At 42.4% G+C, this 12502-nt stretch overlaps 1 protein-coding gene across 18 annotated transcripts in view; it reads left to right on the forward strand.

The window, feature by feature from the left end:
• EIF4G3 (eukaryotic translation initiation factor 4 gamma 3) overlaps positions 1-12502 on the forward strand; it is a 366388-nt gene that overhangs the window by 319293 nt on the left and 34593 nt on the right. For 17 of the 18 annotated variants that reach the window (XM_078145635.1, XM_078145618.1, XM_078145626.1 and 14 more), the window contains 3 exons: positions 7466-7612; positions 8222-8458; positions 9705-9809. In XM_078145635.1, the coding sequence (XP_078001761.1) occupies positions 7466-7612; positions 8222-8458; positions 9705-9809 (489 nt within the window). Of the gene's footprint in view, positions 1-5026; positions 5108-7465; positions 7613-8221; positions 8459-9704; positions 9810-12502 lie in introns of those variants that run through there. The other variant, XM_078145636.1, reaches the window with a different exon arrangement.

Here is a 12502-nt window from a genome sequence, read left to right on the forward strand (position 1 = left end):
AGCATAGTGGGATAGTTGAAGTTTTGAAAATGGTTGAGGTCTTTGGGAGAGAGATATATAGGCTGGCAAATTAATAATAGCTTTTCGTATTTTTTGCATTTGAGTGGGAGGAGGAGGAAGAATTAGCCAGAGAGATCCAAAAGATTTCAGACTGATAAGAGGAAAACCGGGATAACATATTATCCTGGAGACCAGGGAAGGAAGCTTGCTTGACCTGAGCAGGAACCTGTGTCAACAGAACAAATGCTGTACAGCAGTGAAGGGAACCAAGGATGGGGAGAAAAAAAAGACACTTGTATATAACAGAAAAATCCCTGTGGTTGCTCTTTCTCCTTGGCATTGAGGACTTAACTAAAGCCTTGTTTCTGTTTTCATAGAGAGCTCAATGAAGTCCTTGTCCTTAGAAAAGCCTTCAGACATGATGTCCAGAGCATGAATCGTAGCTACTAAACCATGAGCTCTTAAGCCAAGAGTTCTTTCAGGGACAGAGAAGGCAGCTTTAATGTAAGACAGTCCAAGTTAATGCAGCGTGAGCTCTTCAGGTAACATTATTTGAAATGCCTGGTTTGCCACAAAGAAACTACTTGGGCTAGGTGATGTAAACATCCTGACGTACATGTTTCAGCTGAAATGTGAGCTAAAGACCTTAACCAACAAGATACAGGAGCAGAAAAGGAATAGGAAGCTTTCAGAGATTTGGTTTGCAGCATTGCGTTTATCTGAGCCAGGAAACATCAGGATTAATTTGATGAAAATGATGGGGAAATTCAGGAGGTAACCAAATGAAAAATGAGAACTCCACAGGGTTTACCAGCAGGATAGTTTGTGCGTCTCTAAGAAGGTAGTGCTTAACTCCGTCAAAAAGAAAGAGCAAGCAAAGCTTAGAGAGGTGTAGGATTCTTGGCTTAGTAAGATGGCAGATGAAAGTCAGTTTTATGCTGATAGAAACAATCCAAAGCACTTTCTACAATACCCTCTGAAGGCTGTTTATGGGCCAAAGACCTGTAGTGCATTTCAGCTACTCAGTGCTGCTAGAGCCACATTGATGAGTGATGAGGACGTGACCCTGGAGAGATGGGCTGAACGCTTCCGTGGTGTTCTCCAGTGGAACATCATCAACCAGTGCTGAGGCCATTGACCTGTTTTCTTTAGGTAGAAGTCAGCCCCTCTCTAGCCAAACTTCCAACAGAAGAAGAGGTTTTGAATGCTCTGAGACTCCTCTTGTGTTGCAAGGTGCTTGATGCTGATTCTGTTCCAGCAGAGAGTTACAAGGCAGGGGTCCACTGCTCATACAAAAGCTGGCTGAAATTTTCTGGGTTATGTAGCAAGAAAAGCTTATCCCCCCGGAGTTCAAGGATGTCTCCATTGTCCGTTTCTCTAAAGATAAAGGACATAGATTGTCTCTCATTATATAGGGTTCCCTTTCAGTGTCATTTCTGGCAAGAGTCCTCCTCAATAGGCTGATCACTCACCTGGAAGATGGTCGTCTACCTGAGAGCTGACGTGGCTTCAGAAAGGGCCGACGAACAGTCAGTAGGGTATTTACTGCCTGACAACTCCAGGAGAAACGCCAAGAGCAGAACGGAGGTCTGTACACAATGTTCGTTAATCTGACACAGGCCTCTGATATTGTCAGTTGTGAGGGCTTGTGGGAAATTATGGCAGAACTTGGCTTTGTGGAAAAGTTGATCATTATTGTACACCAGTTCTTCAGTGGCATGCTTGCATGAGTTCTGGATAATGGATAATGCTCTCACGGTTTCCCAGTCATCATTGGAGTGAATCTAGGCTGTCTGCTTGCTCCCATGCTTTTTAGCATGATGTTTTCAGCAGTATTGTCAGATGTTTTCAACCAGGACAAACATGGCATCAAGGTCAGCTACCATACTGATGGTAAATTATTTAACTTGAAAAGGCTACAAGCCAAGACTAAAGTGGAGGGAGAGTTGGTATGTGACTCTTTGTTTACAGGAGATTGTGCACTCAATGCAGACTCTGAAACTGAGATGCAACAGAGGTGCTTGTGCTAGTTTTGGCCTGACACAAAACAGGTTCTCCACTAGCCAGTACCACACCATCCATTTGTGGAACCTTTTGGTGACAGCAAATGGAAAAATTTTGAACATTGTGAATAAATTCACTTATCTTAGGCAGTACACTTTCCAGGGATGTACATATAGATGATAAGTTTGATACATGCATTACCAGACCTAGCTCAGTGTTTGGGAGCCTGAAAGAAAGTGTAAGAGAGAAGAGGTATTAGATTGACTGCCAAACTGAAGGCCTACAGAGACGTTGTGCTGACCTCATTGTTGCATGCCTGTGAAACCTGGACAATCTACCACTACCATGCCAGAAAACTGAATTGCTTCCATTTGAATTGTCTTAGGAAGATTCTGAAGATCACCTGCAAAATAAGCTACTGGACACTGAGGTCTTTTCTTGAGCTGAACTACCAAGCATTCAAACTCTACCACAGAGAGTGTAACTCTGATGGTCTGGCCACAGTGTTCAAATGCCAAATGTATATTTGCCTGAAAGTTTATTTTATAGAGAACTCACCCAAGGCAAGTGCTCACACAGAGATCAGAAGAAAGGATACACGGACACTTTCAACATCTCTCTGAAGAACTTTGGAATCAGTTGTGAGACATGGGAGACATTGGCACAAAACTGTCCAGCATGGCCTGTGTACATCAAAGAAGGCACTGTGCTCTATAAGCAAAGCAGAATTGTAATAGTTCAAAAGAAATATGACATGTGCAGATGTAGAGGTATCTCCTTCCCAATTGTCCATACTATTTGTGCCTGACCTGTGGTAGAGCTTTCTGAGTCAGACACACTGTATGTTCATCCCAACATCATGATGTCATTTTGGTTCTCTTTGATTATGAAGGACAACAAAGACAGTGACAGGAGCCTCCCTGGCGCCCTATTATTTCTGCCTATTCAGTAAGGAATAATGATAGAATCAGAGAATTCAAGGGCTCCATAATGGTCCATCATTTATATACAGTTCCTCCAGTAGGGAGAACAAGGCTTCATAGCCAGGTATTCCAGATGACCCCAAAACCTGGATTGAAGGGAGAGCTACTCAGAGGTTTCTACTCTACGCAAAACGAAAACAAGTTCCTATGTTGTGGTGTGTATGACCAGTGGTTCCAGGCATCTTTTAAATAGAAATACCACCATTTCCACCATGACACCATTGCATCTTTTGTCCTGTATTCCATGGTAACTTCTGCAGAGAACTTCATGGTGATTTTGGACACCAGTAGTATTTTAGTCCATAGTAATTTTTTATAAGCTCTCACAAGGTGATGGGAATCAGAATTCTCCCTGAGTTTCACATCAAGTCCAGAGTTTGTTTGCACCTTGGTCCCTAGCATTCACCTACCTTTTTATTACTGCTGTGCTAAGAGTAATTGCATTAGATGTGGGAAATCTCATTAGAGGCAAGGAGCCCTCAAGCACTAGTTGTAAGTCGTTGCTTAACAGGCATCAAAGCAGGATGAGAAAAAGGTCCCAAGTATTGAGGAAGAGTGAGAACAAAATAAAGAATCCGTGACACAGAAAGCTCTGAACATTAATTTCATCCAAAAAAAATAGCCTTAATGCAAGGATCCAAGACAGTTCCAAAGGATGCATGATGGAAAATGCTGTCCACGTCCAGAAAAAGAACTATGGAGTCTGAATGCAGATTGAAGCATACTATTTGCTCTCTCTTTTTTTCCCTTTTTTGTTTGTGTCTTCTTTCTCGTGGTTTCTCTCATTGGTTCTGATTCTTCTTTACAGTATGACTAGTGTGAAAATAGGTTCAATATGAATGTATACATAGAGCCTGTATCAATTTGCACTCCATCTGGGGGCCGGGGGAGGGGAGTGATGGGGAGAAAATTTGGAACTTAAAATCTTACGGAAGTGAATGTTGAAAACTAAAAATAAATAAATAAATATTTTTAAAATAGCCTTTTGCCACTCACAGACAAGAAACACGACCAACATGAATATCTTCTTGGCAGCAGGAAGGAGTGATGGGGAGGGCGGTAGGACACATTACAAAGAAGGAAGTGAGGGTCTCTTTTGTGATTTTGACCCTTTTGGTGAATCTTGTCATGGCATACTCTCTTATCAGACTTCGGAGCCATTCCAGTGTAGCTATGGGTATGATGAGCTTTAGAGTCCAGAAGAAAGCAGCCAGGATGAGGAAGGAACTCACATCACACCTTAGGAGAATCCCTTGAAGATGCTGGATGTTTGGCATGGCGGGGAATAAGGCAGACTTATCCTGTCTAATAGGAATAAGTAGCATCGTTGTCATGCTCCGCCTCGGGAGGGTTTAAGCTTGTGAGTGGAAAGTCCAGAAAGGCTGAGTGTAATCCAACATTTCCTAACTCGTGGAGCTGTCCAGCGCAGGATGGGCATCCTTCTGGAATCCATCCAGCCCAGCATGAATGGCTCTCCTGGGTTAGGCTGTTGAAGGGGATTGTTGATGACCCCAAGGTCTCTCCCAGCTTCCGGGTTAGCAAAGGTTTTGTTGTATTCGTTGTGTGTTGCCTGTGCTCATGATGGTGACAGACTTACAAATCCACATGTTCCCCTGATTGGGGGCCATGTGTTCCCAAGGACCTAGAAGGTAGAGATCTCCACCAGTGCCTTGGATGGATTCCTCTCCCAATTAGCATTAAAGCAAGATGCTGCTTCTCTAAGAATACTAACACACATTTTCAGTGCTTTAGTTTTTACCAAGTGCTTCTCCCCACGTACAAAGCAGGCCTCGCTTTGGGAGTAAGTTGTCCACTCGAAGTACACTGACTCCTAACAGGAGCAGTGCTGGTCTCTGCTGCACCCGAACAGGAATGGCAACCTGATGCCCATGACAACTGAGCAGGGTGGGCATTGAGAGACTCGATGCCCATCGAGACAGGAGAGGCGCCGTGCCCTTGGAGTGCTAACGAGAGCACCAGCTGGTTCTCTAGGCGATGAAAGTCACCAAACAGCTTTCTTTCTTGTTATTCCCTAATAGCACCTACTGTTTCCTGAAGAAAAAGAATTCTCCTATCAAGTTTCCCCCAGCTGGTTTTGTGACTAATACCCTGCATGCCATCTAAGACTTGTGGCTGTCTCCAGAAGAACTTCTCCCATCAGGGAGTCCATTGCAACTCACCTTTCATCCTAGTGTCCAGTAAATCACCTTTGCTATTTGGACAATTGACTAACCAATTCCTGTGGTTCTCTTTACTAATATTTTTTTCCTAATCACTTCTAAGCTAAGAGCTAATGCGCTTATTTTTAGCATAAGAATCTTATCTCTGAAGAAGAAAGATGTTTCCTTAATCTTAGTTCTTGACAGATGCCTTCTTACTGACTCATTTTCTCTATAGATGATATCCTGTAAAGTAGATTTTGTGGCCAGACTGTGACAGTGTGTTTAGAGACGTCCGTGTTGACATACCTGTGGCCCTCCTTGAGTTTTAAATAAACTGGTACTGGTGATGTGGCTGCCCATGTGTGAATGTGTGACTGACAAGGCCCCTTCCATATCTAGACGTGTGAAATCAGCCTGCTCCTCAGCCCATTCTGTGATGGCATAGCCTTTTAGGTTTTCCTGCTATTTATCGTTCTGTCCTTTCGTCTAGCACCTTTGCTGAAAGAATGCCTCTCTGTTTCCTGGTACTCGACTTCAGCTTGGTATTTTAGCCAATCCCATTTCCCAGCGTGGCACAAAACTGTTATTTCTCTCCTGTATTATTGCTTGTCTTGTAGCTTACAGAGTGCTTTCACATCACTTATCCTTTTGGAGCCTCACAACAACCCTTTGATGGAAGATTGTGTTTTTATAGAAGAGGAAACTGAGGCTCAGGGGAGTTACTTGACTTGGACGGTTGAGCTTGTTCAAGGACCTCACAGTATTTCTGGTGTGTTTTCTAATGTTCTTCCTTCAGTGTACTCTATGGCCTCTTCTTTAGAGACAACCGAGGCCTGTCCCACCCACCTGCCCCTTTATAGGGAATGATACCCTAAAGAAGGAGTGACTTGGCTGAGGTCACGCAGCCCCTGCTGAGCATTCCCATGGCCTTTCATGCTTTTCAGTGTTCATGCCAAGCAGCAAGGCGTGGTTTTGTTGCAATGCTACGGATGGTGTCCTACGCCCCGCTTTTTGGTTTTCCCGTAAACTCTCTTGCTGTTTCTGGTTAGTTTTGATGTGTAGGTGCTTCCAGCAAGCCTGATTTAGAAGTCAAGTGCAACGGCTTCAGTTGGTCTAAGTTTTTGGGCTCCACGAAGAGCTAACTGGTGGTAGTAACTTCCCTGGGATGGTTGAAGGCGGGTGGTGAGAGGCTTCCCATTTTTTCCTCTAACAGCACGCAAACAGTATGGCATAGTTGATGATGAGCTCGAGCTAGTTCAAGGCCGGGCTCTGACCCACGGTGGCTGTGAGACTGTGGGCAAGTCCCACTAGGCCAGTGAAATTCCTGGTCCCAGTCCTAGCCCGATTCTGATTCTAGTCTTTTATCATCACACAGGAATAATCAAGTATATTCTGTGTAGAATGGCATGTGAAAGGTATAGTGCCATTAGAATCATGGGATTTTGTCATCGTTCCAGAGTAGTAATAGTCAATTTTGTTCATCAGCTATATTGCCTTTTTGATGATTTAAACAATTATAAAAATTCCTCTACATATGGACACTTTCTTATAATTGTAGAAAACAGTTATTCAGCAGCCGTACTTCAGAGTTGGGACTGAAGACATTGTCTGTACTCCATGACATCCCTCGTTTAGTTGGGGTTGGGACTATCAACCTTGTGTAAGTGTCTTTAGCCTAAGTGACCCTCCGATGTGGGCCCTTCCTTATGTCCTCCCTTACTAATGAGACCATGATTCTGCAGAACTACTTGGATCCCCCCACAAGGCCATTTGTTTTGGATTGGAAAAAGTGATCAGACATAAAGTGGTGTTCAGAGTGGATGCGGGCTGGCATTCTCAGAAATATCCCACGGCTGGCTAGGTGTGTTTCAGTAAGCTGCAATGACCTCTTGACCTTTGGTCTCAGACCACGGTTCACACCTTGATGAGTTTTCCTGTGCATGGGAAGACTTTTTTTACCTATACTTCTGTCATTTCTACCTAATGACTTTTTGGTTGGTCATCAGGATGTGAAATTTGAAAGCTCTGGTTGGTTCATATTGATTTAAAATTTAGGGACATTGGCCTCAGAAAACAAAGCAGCAGGGCATCATTGGTGAGAAAGGAGTGTCCCTCGTTTCTGGGATAAAATGCAACGAAATTCTTATAGCCAAATTCAGAAATGCCTCCAACTGTGATTATGATGATGCTTTTGGCAAGATCCTTACCTTGTGCTGAGTCAGGCCTTGGGAATGGTTTATGAGCTCCTTGGAAAGTGTGTCTTGGTGGCTCTCGAAGTAACCGTGTTGCTTTGTACATTTCCCTGTCTGAATATAGCTGAAAGTGCCCATGGCCGACAAGCCTGGGAACACAGTGAACTTCCGAAAGCTGCTGCTGAACCGCTGCCAGAAGGAGTTTGAAAAAGACAAAGCAGATGACGATGTCTTTGAAAAGAAGCAGAAGGAGCTGGAGGCGGCCACTGCTGTAAGTACTGCCATCAGTGAGAACAGCCGGTACCGTCAGCGGTCTTGTGGCGGTGATGCCCTGGGTTGGTGCTGCATCTGGGGGATGGACCAGCACCTGTCTGGGTGTGGACACAACACGTTGGTGTCATAAAGGGGTGTTTTCTGATTTTTTATAAAGAAGAGGTTTAGCAGGGACATAATGGTCCTATTCAACTCTCTGAAGACCTCTCATAGAGAAAAGGGATTAGACTTATTTTGTTGAGTTCCAAAGGGCAGGATGAGGGCCAGGAAATTTCAGGGGGGTAGATTTTATATTCATTGCAAATGTCCAAAGGTGATTTGGGCTCCCTGGCATGCATGTTTGCTGCCTCATTACTTTAAGGGCAGATGTTCATTGAGCATGTTAGGAAGGAAACTCTTGATTGGAGTAAGAGAATAAACTAGATGATCTGTTGAGTTCCTTCTAGCTTGTTAGATGAGTGACCCATCCACCAAATGCCTTGTTTGCTCATTTCAGGAGTGAGCACAGAAGGTTTGTAGTACAAAGGCTCTTAGCCCACAAGGTTAGGTTGTGATCATTCACTGTGGCTTCCCTTGTCATGAGCTCTGTCTTCCCATCCTACTCTAGCCGGAGGAGAAGACAAGACTTCACGATGAACTAGAGGAAGCCAAGGACAAAGCCCGGCGAAGGTCCATTGGCAACATCAAATTCATTGGAGAGCTTTTTAAACTCAAAATGCTGACAGAGGCCATCATGCACGACTGTGTAGTGAAACTGCTAAAGAACCACGATGAGGAGTCCCTTGAGTGCCTCTGCCGCCTGCTCACCACGATTGGCAAAGACCTAGACTTTGAGAAAGCAAAGGTAAAGGAAGAGCTGGCACCTAACAGTAGGACATGGGGTTTCTTTCCCCAAGGAGTCCTTCCACAGTATGCTTGATAATTTATGCCCATTTTTCTTTTTTTTAATTATATTTTCTTTCTTAATTAAAAAGCATTTATTTTCTCTCCTTTCCCACCTATGCCCAGCCCTGAAAAAAGGAAAAAAGGAAAACAAAAACTCTCATGACAAATATGTATCGTCAAGCAAAACAGATGTGCATATTGTCCACATTAAAAATGTGTGTCTTGTTCTGCGTCTTGATTAACCCTCCCCTCCCCTCTGCATCCAGAGATGGGCAGTGGTCCTTTGGAGTCCTAGTTGTCATTGCATCGGCCAGAACTCTAAAAAACTTTAAAGTGTTGTTCATGTTTACAATGTTGTTTTTACTACACCAATTATTCTCTCAGTTCTTAGAAAGCAATTTGGACCTACCACCAAAAGGTCACTAAAGTGGGCAGACTCTTTGACACAGAAAAATTTCTACAAGGCCTATGCCCCAAAGAGATCAAAGAAAGAGAAAAAGGACCTTTAGGTACAAAGGTGGCATCTGCCAAGGTGGCAAAGAACTGGAAACTGAGGGCCTGGTCTGAATGTAATGGAATGTTGTGCTGTAAGAAATGGCAGAAGTGAGGGTTCCATTTTTCTTTTCATTGGACCATAGAAGCCTCCATGTCATAAGCATGAGTACCTGAGAGTTATGATTGAGAGGACCCATAAAGGGCAATATGGTGGTTGTTGAGTCTCAGAGGGATGTCTTTGGGGGCACTGGTACAAGGCCCTTTGCCAGAGTGTCTGTGGGAGAAATTTATGTGACTGTTCCATAGCCTTCAGTTTATAAGATCTGGAGAATGTCATTTCTCAATATTGATCCTGTTGCATGCAGGAGAGAGTATAGCACAGATGGGAAGAGCGCTAACTCTGGTATCAGAGGACCTGGATTCAAATCCCATGTGTGTGACCTTGGGCAAGTCCCTTCATTTCTCAGGGCTCAGTTTCCTCATCTGTCAAATGAGGGATTGGACCACATGACATCTGATCTTCTCTCTAGCTCTGGAGCTGCCTCCAGACCTCTTAGCTAGGGTTTCCCAGTTTGGTGATGCCCATGCAGTCAGCAGGGGTCCACGTGGTATTCTCCTCTGTGGCACGCTCTGAGGACGCTGGAGCGTCAGGGTTGGGATGGGATTTACGCAGCATCTCTGCAGATAACTGATGATTCTATTTCTGACAGCCTCGCATGGACCAGTATTTTAATCAGATGGAAAAAATTGTGAAAGAGAGAAAAACGTCATCAAGGATCCGCTTCATGCTTCAAGATGTAATCGACCTGAGACTGGTGAGTGGGGAAGCAAACCCTTTTCTCTGACTGCTTTTCAGGGCACGTTCTCATTGATGTAGTAATTGCTCAGAAATGACATACATGTTATTTTTAAATTATATTTGATTCTTTTACCTAAGAAATAAAAATGTCCTGAAAATTATGGGATAAGCAAGACCATATTTGAAATGACAGTTTCCCTGTTCCTTTTCCTATTATCAGCCTCAGTGATTTCCACCACTAACACCACTTACCTCCAGAATCTCTTCCTCCTTTCTTATCTTCCTTTCCTCACATTTGCCCTGAATATGTAGAATTATTTCTTCAATGAAATATTTTCTTTGTTTCTAGCCCTAGAGTTGGTCTTTTCAACTCAGTCCATTAGACACAGTATCTGCTGTGTGCATGATACTTTATGGGACATTGCAAACTTTTCAAAATCAAATTTGGCCTCAAGGAGATATAAGTACCCCTCACTTTGTTCCTTTGCAAAAGGCAGTAAAGAGGTACATGGATGTAGACTGTTGAAGATAATATGATGTTTTTTAGATGTGTTGATAGGTTTTGATGATGGTTTTTCCTTTCTTTTTTTTTTGAGAGATAGCTCTCTGGATTGGGAAAAGAGAGGGATTGGGGGGGAGGGAAATTGAGGTGATATGAAAACAAAAGAATCAATAAAAATCCGTTAAAAGAAAAGCACAATGTGAGCTCTTCGAGGGCAGAAATTGTTTTTGCCTTTCTTTGTATCCTTAGTACTTAGCACTTAGCATAGTGTGTGGTCCTACAAGGTGCTTAAAAATGCTTTATTGACTGACTGAGACCTAAGTACATGCATGAAGGGGAATAGGTTGAAAAAGTCCTTTGTCCAGGCCACCAACACCTTCATCATGTGATATGTCCCTGACATCAGCTCCATTCTTGCCTTAATTAGAGGTTTCTGGATTCTAAAAATTGAAAGAATCTTAAAACTTTGTCTTTCTAGTGGCTAGAAGTCACTTTCTAAAGGACCCATTGCTTTGAACTTATTTACATCCATTTATGCGCGCCCATTCATGTCTTCTAAGTATTTACTGACTGATCTGCCCATCTCACACACCTACCTTGTCCAAGGCAAAATCTCTCAGGCTCTTTCATTCTTGTTCCACGCTGTTGTTTGAAGATCTTCTTTCATCCTACCTCTTGTTGTCTAAAGCAGTCCAGTTATTCCAGGAAATACACCAAAACACTCTCTCTCACCCCAGGTTAATCTTGTGAATCCCAGAGTTGTTAAAGTTCTTAAAAACCAGTCTCACCCATACCTGAAAAAGAATCTGCTCCTTCATGCTTATATTGATTTCATTTCCCCTGTAAGTATTCTCTTCTCCAAGTTAAACACACCCAAATCCTTAGCTCAAGTACTTCTATAGTATAACCTTGAATCATTTCACCATCTTGATGGCCCTCTCTGGAAGCACTCCCGCTTATCATCATCCTTATTAATCAACATGAAAAGTCTTCCCTCTGACACACCAAAAGTAAAGAGTGGAGCTAGGAAAGGAGAAGGAAGGAGATAGCTCTTAAAATCGTAAAATTTTGTTTAGAATCCACATCCAGAGAAAGACCTATGGAGTCTGAAAGCAGATGGAAGCATGCTATTTGCTCTCCTTTTCTTTTATTGTTTTGTTCCTTCTTTCTTGTGGTTCTTCTCATTAGTTCTAATTCTTCTATACATCATGACTAATGTAAAAATATGCTTAATATGAGTGTGTAGGTAGAGCCTATATCAGATTGCATGCCATCTTGGGGGGGGGAGAAAATTTAAAACTCAATATTACTGTGGAAGTGAATGTTGAAAACTAAAAACAAATAAATTAATTAATAAAAAAATTTGTTTAGAGTAATTGGTAAGCGTCTTGGAATTCCCCTGAGAGAGAAAAAAACAACTAACCAGATCCACAGAAAGAATTTAGATTTCTGTATTTTACTGCACAGTCCTAGCTTTTTAAGCACTACTGCTTGTGAGTGCATAAGTGAAATCAGAAAACATAAAGAAGTTGCTGGTATAACTTTTTCATAGTTAAAAGAATAATGTATCAATTTTATCAGTAAACAGAAGTTGGACTTACATGGGAGAATGTGGTACCCTTAACTAGGTGGGGGTTTGTTTTGTCGTGTACCTCAGGGCATCTAAAGGAACAGTTCATGGGATGCTTGTTCATCTCCCATTGTAGACCTGCCATGAAGATAAATGCAACTAATGTGCCATCCTACAGAGAGGAAGAATTTAGAGGAGAATTTTGTTGAAGAATTTAGGGTCCTGCAAACCAAATAAACATACCTTAATACTCAGCAGATGATGAAAATATTAATGTAAGCATGGGAGACAGCAGAGAAAATTATTTTGGAACATTTGGTTCCAGATCAATAAATGGAAGAGGCCAAGACTAATGGACTATTTAGAAGACTCAGACCCATTCATCATGAATGTTTTGTTCAACAAGAGAATCGTAAAACACTGGATGAGGCAAACACTGAATGACATAAAAAATTAACTTGGCTCTCTTTAACAGACATTTAATAGCTTGCCTTGGGCATAGAATTCATTTTAGCATCATCTCTTTATCACTCCTTAATTGGGCAGAGCAGCTATAAAAGTAAATATCAAATTAGAAGAAAGAATAAAAATGTGATGAATTATGCATCATTACTATAGACATCCACCCTCATTGAGT

This window comes from Phascolarctos cinereus, unplaced genomic scaffold, assembly GCF_003287225.1.
Source record: "Phascolarctos cinereus isolate Bilbo 61053 unplaced genomic scaffold, phaCin_HiC Scaffold_726;HRSCAF=1367, whole genome shotgun sequence".
In the NCBI taxonomy this organism is placed as follows: domain Eukaryota; kingdom Metazoa; phylum Chordata; class Mammalia; order Diprotodontia; family Phascolarctidae; genus Phascolarctos; species Phascolarctos cinereus.